Source organism: Ixodes scapularis, unplaced genomic scaffold (genome assembly GCF_016920785.2).
Source record: "Ixodes scapularis isolate PalLabHiFi unplaced genomic scaffold, ASM1692078v2 PGA_scaffold7__128_contigs__length_106722199, whole genome shotgun sequence".
Lineage (NCBI taxonomy): Eukaryota > Metazoa > Arthropoda > Arachnida > Ixodida > Ixodidae > Ixodes > Ixodes scapularis.
Window position 1 is genome coordinate 18,850,989 of NW_024609882.1, and position 24,359 is coordinate 18,875,347.

Here is a 24,359-nt window from a genome sequence, read left to right on the forward strand (position 1 = left end):
TGCGAATTTTCGGAAAAGAGCTCACCCAAGAAAAACTCACTGCCTCTAACACGACCTGTTTTGGAATCAAGGCTCTGGAGAAGCGACTCGTCTCTTAGCGAGGCTGAAATTCAAAAGTTCTCCAAGACGCTCCTTTCAGACTTCTCCCGACCGCGTACCGTGACACGAGATAGCGTGACTCGGCATTTTTAAACCGAATAAAACATGCAAATCTTGACAAAGGCAAAAAAAGAAAACAGAAAAAAAAAACGACTGCCGGGAAAGAAATACACTCAAAATTTCAAGTTTCCTTACTAGAAAACAGACACAAATAGAACGACTATAGGAAATTAGACACCGAAAACGCTGCAATTGGGTAGCACAGGAGCAGCGAAAACCATTAAAAAAACATGGGTCCGTCGCAGGACGCAGTCTATAGAGGTGAACATTTGTATTGACTCGATTAAAGAAAGTCGGGCCAATCCCCCCCTTATACTTCCGTAGACTCGTTGGGACCCAGGAAAATTGCCCAGAGTCTCTAAACAGCGGTTGTACCCAAGCGATCCCACAAAACTTGCACACGGCATCGGAATTTACGGCCGTTGGATGCGATCGTAAAAGAACAACGGCATGTCGTTCTGTGTGCTGCATCCGTTCTGTATATATTTGCCACTAACGACTCGAGTCGGACGTGTCCCCGTAACGCAAGATGGATGCTTCGCTCGTAGCGAGGGGGAATGCTCAGGATCAGAGTGAAAATAAGATGCGTGGATGTTTATGCTGCGAAAGGCGAGTCTGACTAGAAATGGAGACTTTTGTTGTACCTCCGCAAAGCAGACGCGCAATTTTGTCATTGAAGTTCGACTATTAGCCGATCGTCTTTAACGTGCGTCCCCGGTAATGGGGATTCCGACGCAGGCCGGTACAAATCTCGTCGAAATAGATAGAAACCAACAGCGAATTGAAATCTTCGATCCAAAATTTTAATATAGATTAAAAGTCGTATCAAGAGGATATACTGTAAGTATATCCTCTCGTTTGCATCATTAAATGCCTGTCGTTGTAGATGAAACCGTCTTTGATAGAGTACGTAAGAATACGGCAGATGCAAATGTTTTTTTCTAATGACGGCTTTGTCGTATGGTGCGCTAAGTTCGACGCACGTGTGTTTTGCGCTGTTCCACGCGGCGCCGATCGAAACCCAAGTGGGGTGCTTGATTGAGTTACGAAACTTCGGTCATTGGATGCCGGTCGTGCAGGACGGACGGTGTTGCCAGACGATTGGGGGAATCGTCTAATAATATGGCAACACTGAACGTCAAGCAGTCCGGGGCATTGTTGACAGACTGACGGGGGATTCCGCCGATTTTGGCGGAATACCCAAAAGTCTAGTAACGCTGCCACGGGTCATGCATGGTCGAAGGTGTTTCTGCCGCCCATGAGTCATCGCTTGTCATGACTGACGACGCAAAAAGTATTTATTAACTGGGAAAAAAGCGTACTCTCAGTGTATAAAAAGGGCTCATTCATTAAAAGGGTTGATGTGGGAGGAAAAAAAAAAGTATTTGTTATTGAGTGCGCGTCCAGAGGCAACGAACTCGCACTTAATTTTGCGACAGTCTCGTGAATGAACAAAAAAACCTGCGCGACCCCAAACTTAAACAGTCCGGCCAAGCAGTAAACAAACAATGACATCCTTCTTTAACCCCAAAGCTGCTAAAAACAAGTAAAAGAAGAAAGAGAAAGAAAAAATAAAAGAAGAAATTTCTGCCTTACTGCAGACGAGGTCGCGAGGGAACATGTCGTCGAACCAAAACGTACAAGTCGAGAAACAAACCCCAAATAATCGGAAATCCAAACACAAACAAGCAGAGGCCGCACGATGCGACCCCGGTGGCTGCGACGGTACAAATCTAAACAAGCGACCCATCCCCGTCGTCAGCTCAAGGAGCCTGCAGGGCCCAGGACGAACCTCGGAGAAAAGTGCGTTTCCAGCGCGGCTTTCACGCAGCACGCCCCACAGCGCGCGACTCACACAGCGCGTCCGACTGAGGCAGGCGACGGACACTGCGCCCCTAACGACAGCAAGTTCGCGTCGCGAAAAAAACCAACAGGAGAAGACGTACGCGATGAAAGCACAGCACGACACAAAGAGAAGCCTTAAATCCGAGCGAGCTCTCCTTCAGAAAGAGAGAATTCCTGGCGGAGGACTTAATGAAGAATTCCGACGCCGAGAGGCCAGATAATGAGAGGAAAGACAAGAAAGAAATAAGTAAACTGGCTTCTTTCTTCGAAGACGCGAGGTACTCTCGGAAACGAAAGAAACACAGTGCACGCACGCACACACAAAAAAAGGTATACTCCCTTTGAGCTTACGACGGACTGCAGCGGATGCTACACGGTGACAAACCGAGGGGGAAAGGAGGAAATGAGAGCGCGCGTGGACGTCAGAACGCCGAGCTGTGATTGCCTGGATGGTTGGTAGACGCGAAGGCTAGCTGCCTTTGTCTTTGCTCACAGTTCGAACGCGTTAAAACGCCAGACGCCGGCGTTCGAACGCGAGACACCGCGCGAGGAGCGGACGAAGCAGTTGTTCGCTCTGATATTAAAGGGAGACGCCGATCAATCAAGCAGTGTCAAAGGCGCAAGACCCACTGGGTCCTTCTTGTGTACATGATTAGTTCAGTGACGATAAAACACGTACAGAAACACGACGAGCACCATGTTGGTGCGACTCCGACGCTGTGATTGGTCTCAGTATCGAGCAGTGAGTAGCAGCCTTTGCGCCTACCCCCTAATTCTTCCAATCAGAGCGCGGCGCTCCCCGTTTCCTCCTCTCCCTCATTTTCGCTCCGCTACGAGCCGTTGAAGCCATTCGAGTGCCGCGTGGGAGAGGGACGCCCGGTGGAGCGCAAGTTCGTCTGCTTCTTTTGCTGGTGTTGTGGTGACGTCAGAAAAACGCCGAGCTCTGATTGGTTTCTGAATGAAGGATTGTGGGTAGACCTCAAAGAAGCAGACGAACTTGTCCTCCGCATAGGTTCACGGCGCTGAATTGACTCCGCTGCGGTCCAACGCAAGGCGACGCGGAGTTCGGCGGAGAAGCGCTCCAGCGTCAGGAAGCTTCCAACCACGGCCTTGCTTCACGGAGAAGGGGCACTTGAGTGAAGAACATTCTCGGAGAGAGACCTAAGATTGCAAACGAGACACGGTAGCTCCGTGGGACAATAGACAGCCGCACTTCGAGCATGCGTATGTGTGTGGCTTTTTGTTCGCGCGTGTGTGTGTGTGTCTACCTCTTGGGGACGCTTGTTTGTGGGCTCGAGTGAGGGGGGTTTCAGCTTTGTATTCGGAGTGTAGAGAGAAAGAGACACCCACGCGAACAATAAAGAGTATACGGAGTACGGTGCTGGCCCCAAGCGGTTTCGAGTGTAAGAAAGAGCGATCGGGTTACGCGGGTTTTCGAAACTCGGGAAGGCGAACACGAACCCCGGGAAATCGAAGTTCCGTGTAAGCGAGATCGTTTCTCGACGCAACTCTCCTCTGCGTTTTCTCGAGAGAAGGGGCCGCTCGGCGATTCACTGGAGACTGCAAGAGGTTTACGCTTCCAGACAAAACGGAGAGGCCATACGCTCTAACCTATCAATGCTTCTCTCTCTTTTGTTTGCGACGTAACTACTTTTATCTTCTTGTTTTTGTTTCTTTTTGGTTCATCGCGCTTGAGGAGGTTTAGAACTTCAACTGTAGAGTTAAAAAGGGTGTTCATTCTTTACGGACCAAAAGAAACGACGAAAAAAAATAAATAAAGGAACTCGGTAAAACGCGTAATTTTGTTTCAAATGAACAAAGCAATAAAACTAAAAAAAAAAAATTTAAAATCGAAATGTGTTTTTTTTCTCTTTGTTTTGTTCCGTTTTAACTTCGCTCTTAGATTAATTTTTTTACTTATACTTGAACTTATCTCCGGGATCAAATGATGGTGTTTTCCGCGGAATCCGCCTTATTCGCTTCAATCCAGTCACAGCTCATCAACTCAATCATCCGAGAGAAAGAGAAGGAGAGAGAGAGAGTGAAATAGTGAAGGACGGGGTGAAAGAGACAAAAAGCACGTGATAAAGCTCCGGGACCAAATCCCAGATCGTAATCATGAATCACCCCGGCGCGAACAAAGGCTCAACCCTGCCACATTCGGAATTCTCAAGGTGAAAATTCAAAGCGGCGTTGACGCCATTTTCAGCCGACGGAAAGATCTGCATACATTTCCGAGCGCGGCGGCAAAGTCCCGTCCGCGTTCGATGGAAAATCTCTCGTAAGTTTTTTCGGAGGACGGCGGAACACCGAGTGGCCAACGTCATCGAATAAATATAAAAACAACCTGATGTGTATGACATTAACGTGCGCGCTCATGCAGATTCGTTCGGGCAGTTATCTTCGCGGCTCATTGCCGCATTTTCGAACGCGGCTTATGCAGAACTTCAAAGCAAAACAAACGTAGAAGTAATTTTTTTTTTTTTTTCTTGAGGCATTAGGCAAAGTCGGTGATATCGCCGACAGCCAAGCACACAAGAAACGGCGAGAAACTGAGTAAAATACAATAGGACCAAAATTCCGTTCCTATCATTTCGAGGGTGACTTTCGAAAGAAAAAAAAATGAATATAAGTATTCTCCTATCTCATATTCATTCCATCTTCTCTCGTATCTCTGACCCACATCGTTCGGGGTCCGAGAATAAAATCGTCAAAGAATAATATTGACAGTAAAGTCTGCGCGAGAAAAAGGCGTATAAAAATGTAACTGCGCATTCTCCTTTCAGTTTCCTGTCTTCCCGTCAGCGCGCCCTGTTTTCTTTGGAAATACGCGCAAATTTTTCAGAAAGAAAACAAAATAGAAAGATTTTGTTAAGTAAAGCTTCGCTCCATTTTTTTCTCAAGAAGCGTCGGGTTTCGCTTCGTGGAGGTGATGGAGAGAAATTTAATTTCCGTTCTGGTAATTTTCGAAATTTTGTGCGCACGTATAGGTATATACAGGTGTTGAAGCAGATCGCGTTCCCAGAGTGAAAGGAAATACTAAGAATTTAGGGCTAGAAGAGAGAGAAATATACCGGGATAAAAACGAAGATTCCAAGCTAGGTCGTACGTTACGAAAAAAAAAAAGAAAAAAAGAAGTAGGGAATTACATTTATAATTACACGAGGCTAAATTGTAACTAATTCTACAGTTGCAATTACACTTACATAAAAGTAAGCGACCGGTAGCACAAGAAGTAATCCGTTACTTTCGCGGCGTTCCTTTTTAAGGCTCGTTCACACAGCTGCGTTTGAGTGCGACTCCAACCTTTTGCGTCTCGTTTGCAGGACGCAACGCAGAGTAACGCGGTCAACGCAAATTGGTGAGCCGGCCTCAACTGTTCTAGGGTATGACTGTTATGGAAGCGTTTGTTGTTTCCACCAGTCACACCTGCGTGACCTTAAGCAACACGACTCTCGAAAGTCACGGCGGACGTCTTGCCTCGTCTCTAAGTGAAGATGTCGTCCTCCACGCCGAACACCCTTTCAACCAAGGCACTCACGAATGCCTGACCCGCTGCATTGCGTGTCTCTTGAAAAACGGAACAACTCTCTGCCCTGGTGACAGTGCTAAGCTTCGTCGTTACAGCCCGAGTTTGACGCTGTTAGAGTCGCAAAGCTATAAAAACTGTAATAACTATAATTAAATCTTCAATAAAATCAATGTATATGAATACATTATATAGACATATTTTTAGAACGACAAATAGCGCAAAACGGTGGTACAGGAAAGTAGCGAGACACGGTAATTACGAAACAATTAAATTATAGATTATGTTATTACATCACTCTTCCATCAGCTCTGAACAGATGCCGTGCCTTGGTTGAGACGACGGCGACTTAGATGATGGAGCTTTTTGGATATATTGTCACGAATTACGAGTGATGAGGCGGCGAATTAATTGGGGAAACTAACCGTTTCATGGGGCGAGCTTGTCCCCAAAACAAAATAAAAGAAGGTTAGCGTCGCGGGCGTCGATGGCGGCGAAACAGCAAGATGGAGCGCTGGGGCGAGACTGACTGCTGCTCGACACGCGGAGCCCCTTTTGTACACGCGTGGGCTTCTGGAACAATCAGCGTAGAAGATTCGGCTCGTAGAACATTCTGACCTCGAACAAGCAGCAAAGTGGTCAAATTTCCCAGTACGCGACAATTAGAAAAATAGCAAAAAGAGTGCCTCCGCTACTAGGCATCGAACCTGGGCTCTTTGAGTAGGAGCCAAGCAAAATAACCGTTCGGCCACGGGCGCGCTGCCTACTTGGACAGCTCAGAGCCGTTTATTGAGAGAGTTTGGCCATACATTGGTTTGAATAGGCGAGCGTCTCGGGACCAACCACAGGCCTCGAAACAGCCCCTAGCGGTGGTCGTGAGCTCTAGATTTGTGACACGACTACTTTAAGCCGTTTTAGCGTCGCTAGAGTGATACGGTTTAACTCTCGGTGACTGAAAACTTTGTGCATGTGATGTTTTAGTCACGCCAATATTCAAGTGTAGAATAAATGAACGCGCGCTCCAAACCAGGGCCGGCTTGCTAGAAACCACTGATCAGTGCTAGAAACAGCGTCTCAGCTGAGACGGGGAAAGAAAGCACTGCCAAAGCCAGCGAACGAGCCGAGCGGGACTCCGCGTCTCAAGACGCTCGCGCGCCCCACCCTTTGCCCTGTCTTCTTTCAGCCAGTCTCGGGACGCTGTTCTAGCAAGCCGGCTCAGAGCGAACAAACATCAGCAGTGCAGACGAAGGCATGGGCACGAGCGCGTGGCTTTGGAAAGTGCCTCCTATGCACGGTTTCTCATACAAACAAAAGCGTTTTGCTGAGCTAGGCTCACGCGCCTGTACCTTTGTCTTCACTGCCGACATTTGTGAGATGGAGTAGAGAGGCCGAGATTGAACGCTTCTATTTCACGCTTTAAATGTCGTTTGCAATATTCTGACGTCGCGGTTTCCTGATTGGTCGACGCTGTGTCACAAATTTAGTTTACGCTCTAGGCGTGGGGGGAATATTCGGCGCTGGCGGCAGCCTTTGCTCCGCCTATTGGCCAAACTCTCCCAATACACGGCTCTGGGACAGCTGCGAGCGCGGCCATATAACCAGCAAAAACTCCAGGAGATGCCTCAGAAAACAAACATACGATGTCGATGAAAACAGAAGTGTAGACGCACGTATGCTGTGCCTACCGTTTCTTGATGCCGTCCAAAAACACACGCAGCACGTGTCGACCGTACCACAGCTCAGTGTTCTTCAGTTAAGTGTTAGGTGAGAAAACGGCAGATTACAGATTTGAACGCAAGTCACCGTGAGATCTGCGCATCGAATGCCGCCTGATATTGAGTTCAAGGGGAAAACTTGGGCACGCGGCATTCGAACCGCGGACATTGCGATAACTCGAGTTTGCAGGCAGTTTTTTTTTTTTTTTTTTTTTTGTATGGTGTATGAACAGTGTGACCCCAGTTTCAAGGAGGGTCAACCAATTTCTCCTACAAGCCTTGTTACTGAACCTACAACCACACAAAAAATACATACCTTAAAACGAAAAGGTCAGAGGATAAAAACCGGCGTAGTGCTAAGTGAAGTCGGTCGACTTAAATTCCCGATTCCCAAATACCGTACAAAAATATACCCAAAAAGAAAGCAAGAAATCGGCTAAAAATTTCAAAACCTAAACAAAAAAACAAAACAAAACAAAAAAAACAAGCGAGGAACGGTGTTTTAATTTCGTCCATCGACGTGTCGCAGCCAACGTCGTGGGCGGAGAGTCAACGTCAACAAACATTCGAAAGCACTAACAAACTTTACACGGAGCTCAAACTCGGAAACTTAACGCGCACACACACACATACACACACGTCTCCAAACATCACAGCCCGGGGCTATAGACGGCATGGAAAGAGGGGGGGGGGGGGTTGAAATTTATAGGTTCGAAATTCAGTACGGCCGCGGGTTATCTTTGTTTTGTTCACTTTTTGGTGTTTGTTTTTACGTTCAAATACAACTTTCTTTTTTTAACGATGTATGCGGGGACCGCCTTTTTTTGACACGCGTGCTATATTTGCTACGCGATCCTTTCCCGCTGACCAGAGTTTTCAGCGCGGATGATCAAACTCCAAGGCGACCTCGCGGGCGTGCTCACGCACCGTGGGTCGACGAACGGCCGGCCAGCGGTCCTAGCCGTCGTCATTTACATCACAAATACACCAGCCAAGAAAAAAAAAAGAAAGGAATGAAAAACGGCGGTTTTAAAATTCAGAATCTTCTTTTTGGGCTGCAAGTTTTGAACACCCGCAAGAAACAAACCGCCGTTCGCAAAGCGCTGGTGGTGCCGACGGCCGACTTTATATATATATATATATATATATATATATATATATATATATATATATATATATATATATATATATATATATATATATATATATATACTAAAAGAAAGGAACTTACTTTCGTCGAAACAATATAACGGCAAAAACAAGCGGTTCCTCGATACCTTTCTCAGCTTCCAGAGAACAGCGAACCGCATGGGGGTCGGAGAGACCGCAAGGCAACTTGCTTTCTTTATACAAACAGAACCTAGGAGACTCGTACAATACGCACTCTGAAAAAATAAACAAGCAAAGAAGCCACCAGAACTAGACGCTGAGGTCGAGGCTCCCAGACAAAAAATAAATAAATAATAAACGAAAGAACCTCTATACAACAACAACAAAGCTCACCGGTTGGCCGCGTCCCAAAGCCGGGGGTTCGCTACGTATGGTTCGAAACGGAGCTACCAAACAGCGGCGGGGGAGGCCGAAACGCAAACGACCTCGAGCACGCTTCAACGCATTTGTCACACAAAAAAAAAAAAAAAAAGAAAGAAAAAAAAAAACGAACATGAAACGTTAGCGAAACAAAGATGAAAGGGGTGATGCTTTGGCGTGTAAGTTTCACAGAGCTCCCCGAAAATCATAGTCCCGATCGGGGAAAGATTCATTTATTTTGTTTATTTATTTACACAGTACCTACATCACCACAGTAGCATTATCGTATGGAATACATATTACAGAAACTAAAACATTTTATTTTTATCTATAACAAACATGAGTCCCTTATAACGAACATGCCACTTATAACGAACACGAGTCGAACATGTTAGCATTCGACCAATACCCCCTACAAGGCAAGGCCCGCACCCTTCCCCAACAAACGTCATCGCTATAGATGATCCTTGCAGCGCCGCCTACCGTAGGCGAGCATCGTCGACAGCGCCATCGGCATCGGCTGGACACCGACGACGCAAAGAGAGCAGGTCTCTAGAACGCCCCAAAGTTCACCGCCCTTCGTCGTCGTCGTTGGCTTCTTTTCTTTTAGGGTTTCGCGTAACGACGGTTGTTTCGGTGCGCGCGCGACCGTGAAGCGAGGATCGGATCGGCGGCAGGGCGGACATTTTCACGGACGCGCGCCGTGGCTCCGCAATTTTCCTGCGCTCGTCATAATGACGGGCGGCCGAAGAAACGGACGAATCGAACGATATTCGTTGACGTGGCCCCGCCGTAAGCACACAGCGATGGCGTTTCTCCGCGTACCGTCGTCTTTCTAATGTCAGGTTGACAGCGAGGAGACAGCGCTGGTATACGTTCACCCTTATAAGCTGACTGGGCGGCGGAAATCATGTGCTCGTGGGACCAATCGTACGTCTGCCTTTCGCTAGCTGATCACGCTCTCGGTCATCGGGCCAGGCCGCTTAGGGCAGGGTCAGGTGATCAAATGAAGGCGGTTCATTCATCCGGCAAGCACGTGGCTCGCACCACACTGTCAGCTTAGGGTGAACGGTGTATAGGGATGTCGCGAACCCGCCAAACTTCGACCAGGTCCGACTTTTGTTCGAACTTGTAACGCAAAGTTTAGACTGAAGTTCGTCTGCTACGCGCTTGCACGGAAATCGAGAAAGATATCCGACCTTAACCGGCGAAAAAGGCGCGCAATATTTGTTGGGTGCGTTAATGTTTCATCACTGCACATTAGTAAACTAACTAAGCCATTAAAAAGTACATATGCTTCGCTTTCATATCGCGTAGACATGGGTAATACTTTTATAAACTATGAAATAAACTACTTTAGCAACTATATTCTACCCAAAATTCGGAATTGTTTAGTACGAGTCCCACAACACTGCTCATGTATTTCAAACTTCGTCAAACTTCGCTAGAAGTTCGAAACTCGCCGAACCTAGTCGAATCTCGGAATCGATTTTGAGGTGCGGCGTCGACCCTGAGATTCGACGAAGGGTTCGCGATTTAACCCTATCGTCAACGCGTCTCTCGGTCTGATAACAGGCCTGTGGCAGCAAAGGTTGTCAATTCCGACCTGCCGTCCCCTGCTATTCAGCCAGCTCGATGATGACCTACCTGCGAGCCACGCTTTATGAATAGCGCCGCTTCGACTTGTGCACATATTATTAGAATGGAAAATGACACATCGTGAAAAAACAAAAAAACAAAAAAGGCTCTTTAATAAGACATTCGAATTCGTGCACATGCCGGAGCGTCGAGAATGATGCTGACCCGTGTGCGATGGAATGACTCCTAAACGTAGACTATCACGCTCGCATCAAGCTTTAAAAATGATCCCGCATCGCTGTCTCGACTGTATTTTTTTTTTAATGCTTTTAGTGCTTATAATTTGCCACCGTTTAGATGTCGAATGGGTTTTCTTCGCTATCAAAGCAAACAGGGGGAAATGGCAGCTCACGAGGACATCAGAGGGGCGTCAAAATAAGCTCCCAAAACGTTTTTTTTTTTTTTTTTTTTTTTTTAATTTTGGGAACGCTACAGAATTCGCATCCCGACCAAATTGATTAGGAGAGACAGCAAATTATTCATCAAACGCACGGTTTGCTCACATTGCTCAGAAACTAATTAGAAGTACAACACAGAAAGTCACCACAGAGATATCCCGTAACGCGAATTCGGCGATCGCGAGAGCATTTTTAAAGGGGGGAATACAGACCCGTGAGCTAGAAGTCGCATATCCTTACCATTCCCCTATGTGCGGGACAAAAACGCGAACGCCCGAAAAACCTGGTAGCGTTTTGCCGTCGCGCACGATGAATCGGTGTGCTTTCCCCCGCGCGGAACGCGCGGGCTTCCCTAAACCCTTTTGGGGACGGGAAGACACTCCCTGTTCGTCCCCGAAACCCCCGCCGCGTTATCCGATTTAATGACGCGTACCCTTAGCAACGTTGGGGTACGGTGTCGGAAGTCAGCCACGCGCGGGAGCAGTATCTCCTTCATCCAGTCTCGCTTCTTCCCCCAGAGTCATCATACAACCACCGTCTCTTCTCTCCCCAGCCTTTCCCCAAACCCTTAGTCCTGGTATCTCGGTATGCCCAGCAAATCTCGTGCGAGCGCGTAACTCTACACTCCGTGTCGCCTTAGGAGGAACTGCGGCGGACGCTATGAGAGTCATCGCAGCCAATCCAAACCCTGCGAAAGTATCACGTGATTGCGCTACGGGCGTCATTGAGCCACCTTCCGATGAACACGTGACACTCAAGCAGCATTCCGTTGGCTCTGATGTTTCGCGGCGTCTGGTCCATCGTTTGCTGGATAGGCCCTTTATCCGTCTAGAATTTTTTTTTTTTTTTTTTTTTTTTTTTTTTTAAGTTAAGCGTAAGATTGCAATTCGAATTTGTCGTCGTGGTACGGGGAGGGATTTGAGCCGGGAATCGCCTTTCTCTTCCAGGAGAGTTGAATTGGCGCGAAGGGGGAAGGGGAGATGTGGCGTGTGGTTGAAAGGGGAACCCGAACGAAATGAGCGGGAAAACTCTCCGAATTAGACATCCTCGGTTCGTTACGCGGAATTCTGTCGGAGGGAGAGAATAATACAATTAATAAAATAAAACACACATATATACACGCGAGGGAGACATCCATGGGGGAAGAGAGAGTGCGTCTAATGTGGGAAGCGAGTCGTGCAGTAATTATGGCGCTCCGAGGACGAATTCTGCGGATTGCTTGGCTCGAGCGCGTTCACGCGCTCCGTTACATCATGACCACCCCATGCGCGCGCGCGTAGGCGATATGGCACACAAAGGATGTGGATAGGTTGGCGGAAACGTTGGCGCCTACACCTCATTTTTTTCTTCTTTGTGTGTGTGTGTGTGGGGGGGGGGGGGGGGGGGGGGGGGTCGGCGGCGCCGAAATCAATGGAGAAGGGTCTTGCGTTCTGTACGCTGAAGTGAGCCGGTCTTCCGCATGGCGTTTGAGAATTCCTCTGGCTGGTTTGTAAAGGTTGGTTCACACACTTGGGTGAGTTCGATCTCGAGTGCGACTGCATCGGCTCGCGACGTTAATCCTCTTACGGGTTGCCATGGCAACAGGTACGTCGGCTCCGACAAAACGGGGTAAAATCCGGTTTTGTTGGAGCCGACGGGAGTTCGACAGGAGTGCCCGCCGATTTCACGGGCGAGCAAATGAACGCGCCGAATGAACGACCGTCGAAGTAGCACTGGTGAAGATTATACCTTCCCGGAACGGTTTATAACAAGTTGAGTCACGTACGAAGTAGAACGTGAGCAGCGGGAATGAATTCTTCTAATTGGGGTTGTGGCCCACCTTGGACTATGAAGCAGGTAGAGGCAGGTCCCCGAGACTCGTGTGCTAAGCTTGCAACCGCGGTAAGGGACTCAACGGGAGTTCAATTAAGCTGTGCTGGTCCTTTTCCTACCCGCATCTCCACGATCAAACCGAACCGTTTCCAACACACTCCCAGTTTGAAGCTTGTATACTGCACACACAGCCACCCGAACATATATATCGTAAAAAGTTCATACCGCCGCAATATTGCGACTCCTAGTAAAAACTTATCAGAAAGCTACGGCCCAAACTTTCAGGACCCTTAAAAGCATGAACTCTCGGACCGCGCTGCATGGACGCTGGCCGAAACCCCTCCCAGCGCCGCCAATCTCTACAAGCCATTTTCGGAACGGACGTTGGGTCGTCGGGGCGTACACGTACATACGTATACTCGCCAGCAGCAGCAGCAGCAGCAGATCCCTCCCCAGCCCAGACTATCAAGCCTGACGCTCGCAACCGGAGAAGAACAGATATGAAAAGCCAAGATTCCCGGTCCCCATATCTCCCCCACCCCGAAGCGTCATTTCCTCGTCCGAGTCGGACGGTCGCGGCAGGGCGGCGTAATTGGACGCTCATCGGGCGTCGTATATACCAGGGACCCGTGACCGTACAACACGACGACCAACCGTATGTGCGTTGCCCCACACACTCCACGCAGCGGGTTTGGTTCTGCCAGGGGCGGCGGCTACTTCACGATGGACCGCAGAGGTCGCTACGAGTCGTCCAATCCAATCCAACGTGGGTACCACGTGTCCCTTTGAAAGGGATGCGTAGCGGCGTGCGGGGGACGTGTAGTCAGGTGATGCATTCGCACCGCTGGATTGGCTGGGATATGGCTCGTAGCGTCCGTTCAGGTCCATCATAAGACAAAGCATGTTACGTAGGAGTTCTCCGGTATTAATGGTCCCCGCCGTGTTTGTGTCTGTGTGCGCGACTCGGTTGGGCAGCCCGTGGATGCTGCTGGCGTCGTGCGCGCACGCGTTGCTTTCTTGCTTCCGTCCGGTGGGCCTTGATTGCTATCTGCGCCTTCGTGTGCGTGCGTGTGTGTGCGTGTGTGTGCGTGTACGCTCGGTGAATAGTGCGTTCGTTGGTGCTGCGAGCGCGGGGACCTCCTCCTCCGGATCGATTGTTTCGTCCGTGTGTGCGGCTGATGAGCCCTCCGCGGTTACGCTTGCTGCTGCTGCTGTTGTTGCTGAAACCCGGGGCACGTTTCTGCGAACCAGAGACGCGGGTAGCGTGTGGGCTGGGGACGGCTTCGGGCTGAACAACTTTTCTTTGTCGTGCTCGAACTTCGCGGGTGTCCGTGCAGATTCGGGACATGGTCTGCTGAACTGTGAAAACATCCTTCACGTGGATCGTGCCTTACCAACTGGCCCACTCTACAGTATTAACATGTAAAAACATTTCCGTGTTCAAAATACTCGTGAAAGTTCACGAAATATACTGCGTTAGAGACTTTAGAGGCTCGTGGTAGAAAACAGAGGCGACACTGAAGTTGCTCCTGTATACACACCGTAGTGAAACTGTAGATTATTAGTTCGCAAACACTCGTTTATTGATAGCCGATTTGACAAAATTTCGCTTCCGTGGGAGATTGATAATGCATTACCCATGAAAGAGTAAGTCTGTTTGCTTATTATTTTTTTAAAACATTTGTGGCTTCTTCATTGATTGTGCGCGGGCGCCTGTTCATTACTTTAATGTATCGATGATTTTTCTCTCTTGCCTCGTTTCTACCACGTGCTTTTAATGTGATCATTGTATGTAGGACTGCTACGCTCACATATAATGACCTCCAAGGAAGACCTTTCAGGGTAAAGGAATGAATGAATGGACTGAATGAAAGCCTTCTTTTAAACAAAGGCGACAATTCGTCCGCCTAATCTGTGCACAGTTGACCAAAGATTTTGGCCATGCATTGAATACCACAAACGAGGAAGCCCGAACACCACCCAACCACGGTGTTTTTTCTTATTTCGAGCAATCTATCTCATGCTCTCCCTCACTCTTCACTGATGTCAAGCCCATCAGGTTTCACTCATTCAATCACCGAAATCATGCACACACAAAAGAAATAAGAAATACGATTATTCTATCATGAAACGCGCTTAATAGCAAAAGAAGAACCAAGCGCGCGATATATATTTCGAAGTTACCACGAAAATTCTCCGAAGCGAACGTAACTCCGAGGAAAAACGCGGTGAATAATCGCGGTACCCCCATCGACAACGACGTCACTGCAGCCAAGAAGCTCCACCGACCCGGAAGAATATGGAGGAGCATCGGAGATATGGCGAGACAGAGTAGCGTACAACCAAGTACAACACTCGCGTGGCCGAAGAACGTGCTCTCGGTCTCGCATCCTCGCCAGACGAAAGTCTCCTCGAAACCAGCGTCATCCATCTTAGCGGAACAAGCAACGCTCGCCACGGGAGCAAAGAGATCGACCGTCCCAAGGCGAAACAAGTATACGCACACTGCCACGGGGACCGCGTCTTCTCTTCCAAGATTCTGACTGGTCTGAGAAATACGGAGCCCAAGAGGTTCTTCAACCGCTGAAGCAGTGTTGACAACTTGCTTGTCTCGGATAAAAAGTTCACGCCGGCTTGTTCGAAGTAAGAACCTGAACGAAAGTCTCGCTTGTAAATGTGTTGCCAAAAACGCATTAAAAAAAAAAAAAAAAGCCTATGCATTTAGATTAGATTAGCTCAAATTAGATTTTTATTTCATAGTTTCGTTCTGAGATATTTACCGCCGGAGTCCTACTATTTGAACTCATCATAGGAACTTCCTCAGATTTAGTTTAATATAGATCTGAGATTCAATTCAACTTACCTTCACTTACGCTTTCACTCTGTTCAATCTAAAAGCCTTTACGACACGAATCATAAGGCACGGCAGATAATGACATTTCAGCTAAAGGCTGATTCAGACTTTTGCGTCTGAGCTTGACCGACTGCGTTACAAGCAAGGAGGATGGAACGGTAGGAGAGGGCATGACGTCAGCCGCGTAGCCTGCACAAGCCACGCTCCCCTGACGCCTCGCCTCTTGTCTCATTTTCCTCCTTGCTCTCCTCACTTACCAGGCCAACGTGACCACATCACGTGACCGCAGCTAGCCTTTGTCTAGCCTTCAATCTGATAAAACCTACCGGACAGAGCGCGCGAGCCTGCAAGGAATCCTACTACAATCAACCATCCATCTCACACGTGACATGTCACGCGCACCAATCGCCAGAGACAGAGCGTTTATACTGAGAGAGTTTGGCCTTCTTAAGGAGATTTTGGCAGTCTGACAACCACAGCAGCGTAGTCTGACAACCGGGGGATGACTACTTCCGTCGCCATATTGTGGATCTGACTCATAGGAACTCTACGCGATTTCACAGGAATGAACAAGACAAAGAAGTAACGCCATATTGTGTTATCGCGAAATCCGCTGGTTCTAGCGGCCAACAAGCTCCGCCCATCGGCCAAACTCTCTCAGTATAAACGGCTCTGGCCAGAGAGATCTGCGGTCACGTTGGAGACAATCTCGTTTAAACTTTTTATGATTAGGCTTCACCAATATTGCAACCTGCCCCCTCCTAGTACTTATAACCCCCTTAGTTACAAGGCGCATGACAAATGGTTGCTATGGCAACCCATGATCGCGTCGTGGCGGAACGCTATGAACCGTAACGCCTGCCGCAGCCCGCTCATAGCAAAACACGCATGTCAGAACCAGCCTTAACGTTACAAGCAGCCAGATATATATATTTTTTAATTTTACAAATAACAGGGGCAGCACTTTTATTATCTGATAACGATAAGATCAAACAAATTCTATCCAGACCAGACGCAGTGTGGCCTGCTGTTAATCTCTAACTTCTACAACGCATTGCAATTTCTCAAAAAATGTTTTTTTCTTTTATTTATAACAGTGGTAATAATTATTGTTGGCACGAGCAACTCAACGTGGAGGGAAAGGACTCGGAGGGCGGGTGGAAATGACATTCACAAATGACGTCATTTCCGGAACAGCAAGTTGGGACTTCCGGGAGCGGCAGGATGGGAGGCCTCGGGCCATTTTATGTTTCGGGGAAAGAAGGGAATTCGCGGAACCGGGGATCATCGCTGGGGACAGACGACAGGACTAGACGCTCCAAATAACCAAGACACACACACACAAAATAAAAAAAAAAAACATAATGAGAGGCGCGGCAAGAGAATGATTGGCCTCACGCGTGACCCCAAGTTTCGCTGCTCTGTTACTTAAGCCTGTTTTTATTTTTCCTCCCAGTTACATTTCCTTAGTCAGAAAAGGTCAACAGAGAGATACCGGGAATTGGAGCTAGTTGGGAAGTTGGCGACCGCCGGTTTGTTGTGCCTTATCTGAAGCCGTTTCAATTTCTTTTGCAATTGATCGACCATTCTTAATTTAAAAATAATTACATACAAACGAGTCTGTTGTTCTAAAGCTTCAAAATTTAATTTCAAATTATTACTTTTTGCAGAAAATCCCCCCCCCCTCTTTCGCCCCCCCCCCCCCCCCCCCCCCTCTCTTCCGTTCGGTCTTTTCTGTTTTGAAATGCGAGGAAAGAAATACTGGTGCAAGGAACACTCATGAATAATATCAAAATATTGCAGAGCACTGCAGGAACATAGACTAAGGTAAGTAGTAAAAAGGAACCACTGAAATATTTTAATAGGTTCAATTACATTAGATAACCCGTTAAACGCACAAATTAGTTGTTAATTAAATTGTGCGTGTTTTGCACCTGTTGTGCCGCCCTGGATGGGGCGGGGAACCTTCGTCAGATGCTATTATGCACCTTTTGTCCCTGCCACGACACTTCAAAAATGGCTAATAAAATGAAAAATGAAAAATGAAGTGATCTTATCGAATACACACCGTTGACGAGTAATATTAATCAACGTTTTGTTACGGAATGTAACGCTTGTAATACAGCGACCTTATCATTTTCTTCTCGTTTTCGTGAAGGCGAAGGTAGTCATTGCTTCTGCCTTCCGTTCTATTACTCTAGAAAAAAAAAAAAAAAAAACTAATGAGATGGAAGGGGTTGTAGTGTGTCGTTGCTTTAGAAGAAACACTGCCCGCTCTCTCACCTCCAACAGCTGTTGTAAAAAAAAAAAAAATATATATATATATATATGAAGGAAAAACTCAGGTCCCCCACGATGCAGGAATGTCTCCCAAGTAAACAAGAGCTGACTCTGCAGCTGCAGTGCTTGCGTGCACTGCACAGCGAGCGAAGCGTGCGGTACTTCGAGGGCTTTCCGCGCGCTGCATCGCAAACCTCGGCCGACGTTCTGTCGCGACAATGTTTCGACGCTCTCGTTCATCAAATGAAAGTTCGTTGACGTCACGATGTTCTCCTACTTGTTATACCAGTCCTTAGAACTCGGAACAACACAAACACAAGAAGAAGGCTTCTTCTTTCTTCTTCTTTATTAAATGGAGGGTTTTGTGGAGATGTTGGCACTGTCTATTCAGTGCCGGCTACTCCACTACGGTTGATTGGTCTTGGTAATATATACACTTGAGAGCCACTTAGGATGTATAGTTCAAGTTAAAAATACCCTGAAAGCTGTGTACTCATATACACATACGGATGGGCATATAAACCACACTCACGCGCACAGAAGTAACGATGCTACACCGTATGGTACGTAGTTGCGCACCCCAGGCAACGTTCCGAGCTAGTACGTACAAGTCATGTCGCTTTCGACGATAAAGTCGCGCACAGCATTTAACGCCTTTCTTTGAAGGGCCGGACTGGGCCATGGTCCAAGCACTTTCGAGAGAGTAAACGGTCGATTGTCCATGAAGCGTAATCGCTGTTCAAGTCGCTTGCGTTGTCTTGAAAATCGGACACAATGAATAATCAGATGTTCGACATCTTCTTCTGCTTGTCCACAGGGACATTCAGGGGATGACGCTCGTGATATTTTGTGCAAGAATTTTTTCGTGAAGGCAACATTTAGACGAAGTCTATGAAGCAATGTGTCCAGATGCCGTGGTAAAATGGTGTCTGCTGGAAGATTCAGGTGAGGATCAATGGAGAAGAGAAGAGAGTTCTTTGAGTGCTCATCAAACCAGGAATCTTTACATAAGTTTTCACTGGACTTGCGGAGTAGAGACCTCAGGTCAGTTCGTGATATCGGGATCAGTTGGGCTTCTGCGCAGTCATGTCCCAGGGCGGCGAGTCTGTCGGCTTCCACGTTGCCAGGTACGCCACTGTGTCCGGGCACCCACTGTAATTTTATGTCATGTCCGTCACTTTTAAGCAACGATGTTTCCTGTAAAATTCTGTAAACCAACTTTGCATTTATACTTCGTGTGTTTACGTTTCGTAGGGATTCTAGAGCTGCTTTCGAATCTGTACAAATGACCCATCTTCTTGTTTCGTAGGTTTCTTTCATAAAATAAAGAGCTGACAAGATGCCATGAAGTTCTGAAGACGTGGAGGAGGTTTGGTGGGAGAGACGATTGCACACTTTTACATTTAAATCTGGAATCGTAAAACCAGAGGCAGAGCCCGTCTCTGTGGTTGATCCATCTGTGTAAATCAAGCTAGAATCCCGAAATGACGAGAGGTGGGATAACGTCAGTTGTGCAGCTACGACACCGGACACAGCCGATTTTTTCTCAATGTTTGGTATGTTGGTTTGAATGTGAGGAACTGTAATGGTCCAAGGTGCACAGCTGTTTTCATATTTCGAGTATTCAAACGGTGGGCATATGGCTTCGCATAGTGCTAAGGACCTATGTAAACGCGCTCCATATCTTTCTTGAACGAGGTTCGCAAGTGGGTGGTGGCGATGCTGTGAAGTGATACGTAGAAGGTGCCTGCATGTCTCTTGGTTCCGGAGAGCTGAAATAGGTAATTCTCTAGCTTCAGCTATGACAAGGACGCCGGATGTAGCGCGGGGGACACCTAAGCACACTCTTAGGCTACGTGCCAACAAGTAGTGTAGTCGGTTGTCCAGAGTCTTCGAAAGCCCATGAAGGATTGGAAGTGAGTAAGTGATTGCTTGACGCACGAGCGCGCCGTGCAATTGGAGCATTGCCGATGTTGAAGCTCCCCACTTCGTGCCTGCTATGCAGCGCAGGGCATGAATAACTCCATTAATTCTTGCCTCTAGCGCATTTACATGTTTCGTCCATGTGAGTGATTGGTCAAGTGTTATTCCTAGAAATCGATGTTCACGAACCACTTCAAGGTTTCGACCATGCGAAACAAGTTTAAATTCTTCTATACGTTTCCGCGTAAACGGCAGAACGACCGATTTTTCTACCGATAAATCCATTCCGCGTTCTTTTAGAAACTTTTCAATGATATCTAGGCCGTTCTGCAACTGTGCTTGAAGTATTTGTATAGAAGAGCTCGAAGCCCAAATAAAGATGTCATCCGCGTATATAGAAAAGTTGAGACACGATGGCAGCAATTTGGAGAGCTGGGACATGACGGCATTAAATAATGTCGGACTTAAGACACTGCCTTGTGGGACTGCATGAAGCATGTCATGGTCTTTGCTTTTTCCATAAGAAGAAGGCAAAACACTAAGTGTGTTTACGAGGCCTTTTAGTGTGCACGTCTTGTTACACTGGGCTGTTTTGTATTGAATGTAAAATTCTGACGTCTAGGCATGGGCGAATAGTGGATTTTGAGTCCGAATCGAATTCGAAGCGAATATTGATTTTGGCCGAATAATTTCGAATCGAATAGTTCGAATAATACAAGCAACAAATACCAAGATAGGCTTGAACTATAGTTTTATATTTGCCCTTATTTGGTATTAGAAGTACTGCCCTACCGAAAAATCCGGTATAACTTTTCGCTATCCGGATTATGGAACCGGAAATCTATCTGGATTCTATCTGGACTCTATCTGGAATTTAGGTTTTCAGAAATTATTCCTTTGTCTGCAATCTGGATTTCGGCTTTCCGGTAACAAACTTCCGGTTCCATAATCCGGATAGTGCAAAGTTATACCGGATTTTTTGGTAGGGTGCAATTGTTAATTTCAAGTGTTCCTGCAATACTTGCAAATTTGCATGTTCTAGTACTTCATTAAACCTTTTCGTACGCTAGAAAAATGTTGGTGCACATCAGCTTTGATATAACTTTTTATTAGAAGTGGCACATCTTGTGTCGGAAGTCTTTTTTTTTTTATCAGTTACAGATTGTCATGAAGAAAGACAAGTTGCTCTACATGTTCCGTGAGAAGCAGCTCCCGCCTGCTGCTCACCACATTGCCTGCTGTTGAGAACAGTCTCTCACTCCTTGTTTGCGTGGCAGGTATGGACAGGTACTTCTGAGCAACCTTGACTAGGCCTGGGTACAAATGACTACCACGAGTCTTCCACCACTCCAGTGGCCTAGCTGAGCGAGGTAACAGAGGGGCACTTAGGTAGTCGGTCACTTGTCCAGCAGCAGGTTGATGTGCAGTCTCCTGGTGTGCACTGGAGCTTAAAGAGGCAAAAACAGCCCACACTGTACTTGAAGTGGTTGCACTGTGACTTGGGCCTGCACTGCTGGGAGAGTCTGGAACATGCTCCTGCTGTGCTGGCGCAAGCTCTTCTGCTGTTGTCGTGAGCAAAGCCCTTGCCCATTTCTTTTCACTCTCTGTGAGGTAGCAAATGTTCTTATACCGTGGGTCGATCAGCATTGCAAGTGCAGGCACAGGGGACATTTTCAGATCAGGAAACCTTGTAGCGAGACTGCGTGCAAGACTGTAAGCAAATGGTGCTGCTTCTTCACCTCCGGTTTTGTGCTCTTGAAGCACGACATGTGTACAGTGAAGCAATGGAATCACTTGTGAAAGTGTGGGATACCTATCAGCCGACAACTCTGCCGTGGCCTGTTGCAGGGGCTGCAATACTTTTACTACAGCAGCCATTAGTTTCCATTCTTTTGTGCTTAAGTTCTCCACGGAATCCGACTCTGAAAGTTCTGCAGAAATAGGGGCACGCAGTTTCACCAATCTTTCCATCATTGAATGTTCGCTATTCCAACGAGTGGGGACATCCTGGACCACTTCCAGAGCATTCATGTGCATGTCCTTCTGGATCTCGATGAGTCGCCCGCGAGCTCGTGCGCTTCTTTTGTAGTGCCCCACAATGCATCTTGCTTTTGCACAAAGCTGAGAGAAGATAGCAACTTCTTTTTTTGCGTCGTTAATGCACAGTTGCAGCGTGTGGGCAAAGCACTGGAGGCCCAACCACGGCGACCTAGCGACGGCTGAAACAAAATTCCTTGCATTGTCCATGACGACAAAGATAGGGATGTTGTCAGGAAGATCCCACTCTTCAACGACTGTCCGGAGGAAGCGCAAAACGTTCTCTGCGGTGTGCTCTTCAGGCATTTCCTTGCATGCTAAAGCGTACACGTGCTGCACGAAGTCTTCATCCAGTACGTGAACGGTCACGCACACGTAACTGTCGCCCGCTCTCGAAGTCCACCCATCAGTTGTTAACGTGTAACACTCGACTGCGCCTTCGAAGATGGCTCGAATACGCTTTTTCAGTTCAGATTTTTTCGCAGCGTACAAGTCTGGAATGACAGTTCTTGAAAACGTTTTCCGCGACGGAACAACATACTCAGGAATCGCATACCTGATCATGTCAATGAAACTTTCGTCTTCAACCACGCTGTACGGCTGGAAGGCACGAGCGATGAACGTGGCGATTTTCTTGGTCATTTCCTTTGCCTTCGGCGCCGTTGGTTGTAGCTTTGGTTTGAAGACGGTAGCCACCGATGACTGAGATGAATTTGGTTTCGTTTCATCTTTTCTTGTGGTCAGGCGCTGGTTCCGCTGACGCTGAACCTGGTAGGCTTTGTACTTGCCAGGATGCCTCTTCAGATGAGTGACCAACGTCGTGGTCGTCCCGGTGGGAGTCTTCAAAATTGATCCACAGGCTTCGCAGCGTGCGGCACCCTTTTCGGAGAGCTTGGAGTAAAAGCTCCAAATCGGGTTGGCGTACGTCGAGCACGAGGCGGTGGACTGAGAATCGCGTTCGCAGGGCTCTGAACAAAGCCGGTCGCGCTCTGAAGAGCACGCCATCGACGCCATTTTGACCGTTGATTTGGCAGAAGTGATGTCGCTGGCGATCGGTCGCCAGGTGTGTACTGAGTTCGGGTGCACGAAATGGTCGGAAGCTTGCGCCACCTGGCCGGAAATCAAAGCCCGAGTATTCGGAAAGGTCGAATAATTCGATATTTTCGAATAATTCGATTTTGTCGAATACTTCAATTCGATTCGAGGCGAATGCCGAATAGAACAGAATTCGATGGGCTATTCGGAATAACCGAATATTCGCCCATCCCTACAGTGACGTCCCAATTTAGTTTTTGGTAGAAACGAAGTCGCGAAGTCTTTCAGTCTGATCTCTGAAACCCTTGGTTCCGATATTGTAGTTCCTGTTTAATTAAACACGGAACTACAGGTTGCTTTAATCCTGCTTAAATACGGAGCTATCTTACTGCGTGTAAAGCGTACCACCAATGTACACACATCGAAGCAGCCTGTCAGAAAAAAAAAGAAATATGTAAAGATCCAACCACCGCGCCCCTAGCGGCCAAGTTGATAACTAAACCCACGGCCTATAAAGGCGCGTTCACACTGTTGCAACCGAGTACGACCGAGAAAGACTTCTTGGGACCGGATGCGCTACAGCGGAGCTGGTCCTAAGAGATCGCAAGAGGCTTAAAAACAGGTTTGGTCTCTCTCGGTCGCACTCGGTTGCAAGAGTGTGAACGGGCCTTAACGCTCACGGGCCAGTCGTGGCCAATCTGTGTCCCGCGCTCGATCGAAGGATATAAGGTTAAGAATCTAGTCCACAGGCGTTGTGTTTGATCAACACCAGGCCTTGTGGAAAACACGTTGGGCGTGAGGTCATAGCCATGTACCATGGGACCGGGGCAGTGAACAGGAGGCGCCTCGGTCGGCTGCTAGTTAGCGCCGCTGGTGGCCAAAATGGGTGACATTTGGGAAGGCCTAAGCACCGAACGACAGGTCGCGAGCTCTACGTCAGAGTTCGGCAGGGCACTCGGACTTTCGAGCTCGATGTCGGGTCCAATGATTGCGGCCGCGGGCCTACTCAGAGTTGCGAAAATCCCGCATAAAATGGCGCTACTTCTCAACCAAACTTAATTGTCAAAAGGATAGAAAATTTGCTGGGGCGAAATTCATGGTGCAGAAGGTAAGCAAGCAAAGCAAGGTCCTTCCCAATGGCCGCTGTTGTAACTTCAGTGAAAGCCATCCATCAACACCACCTAGACAAGAAAGCCTTAAAGGGCCACGGAAACGAAATGGCGTGGCCGGTGAGCTCTCTACCTCCCGCTTTAAAATGGGCCAGCGGGAAGCGCAATGCGTATCGCGCTCGTGACGTCAATGGCTCCTGCATGGCTAAGGCTACTGTAGCTGCGAGCGTTGCCGCTTGGTGGCGTCAACGCGTGACAATCTCGCCTAGCGGGAATATTTGGGGACTGTACGCCCTACGGCCTGCATTTAGAAGAACCGTCAGTACCCAGCAATGACGACACCTGCGAGCTATTTACATAAGGTATTCACTGCGTGCCATATTTGAGCGCGTTGTTCACAGCGCTTCCCCGGAGAGGGGAGTGGTAGGGTTGGTCTGGGAGAGGTCCTCGCAACCTCAGATCAAGCCCCTATAATGTCTGCAAAGAACGACGATC

At 47.8% G+C, this 24,359-nt stretch overlaps 2 protein-coding genes across 2 annotated transcripts in view; both read right to left on the reverse strand.

Moving 5' to 3' along the window:
- Positions 1–24,359, reverse strand: part of LOC8024653 — a gene marked incomplete in the record, with an annotated part of 216,512 nt that overhangs the window by 63,272 nt on the left and 128,881 nt on the right.
- LOC121833310 (zinc finger BED domain-containing protein 4-like) lies at positions 20,690–22,930 on the reverse strand. The gene has a single exon (XM_042286495.1). It carries the CDS (start codon positions 22,732–22,734, stop codon positions 20,839–20,841), a length of 1,896 nt encoding a protein of 631 aa, XP_042142429.1. The 5' UTR covers positions 22,735–22,930; the 3' UTR covers positions 20,690–20,838.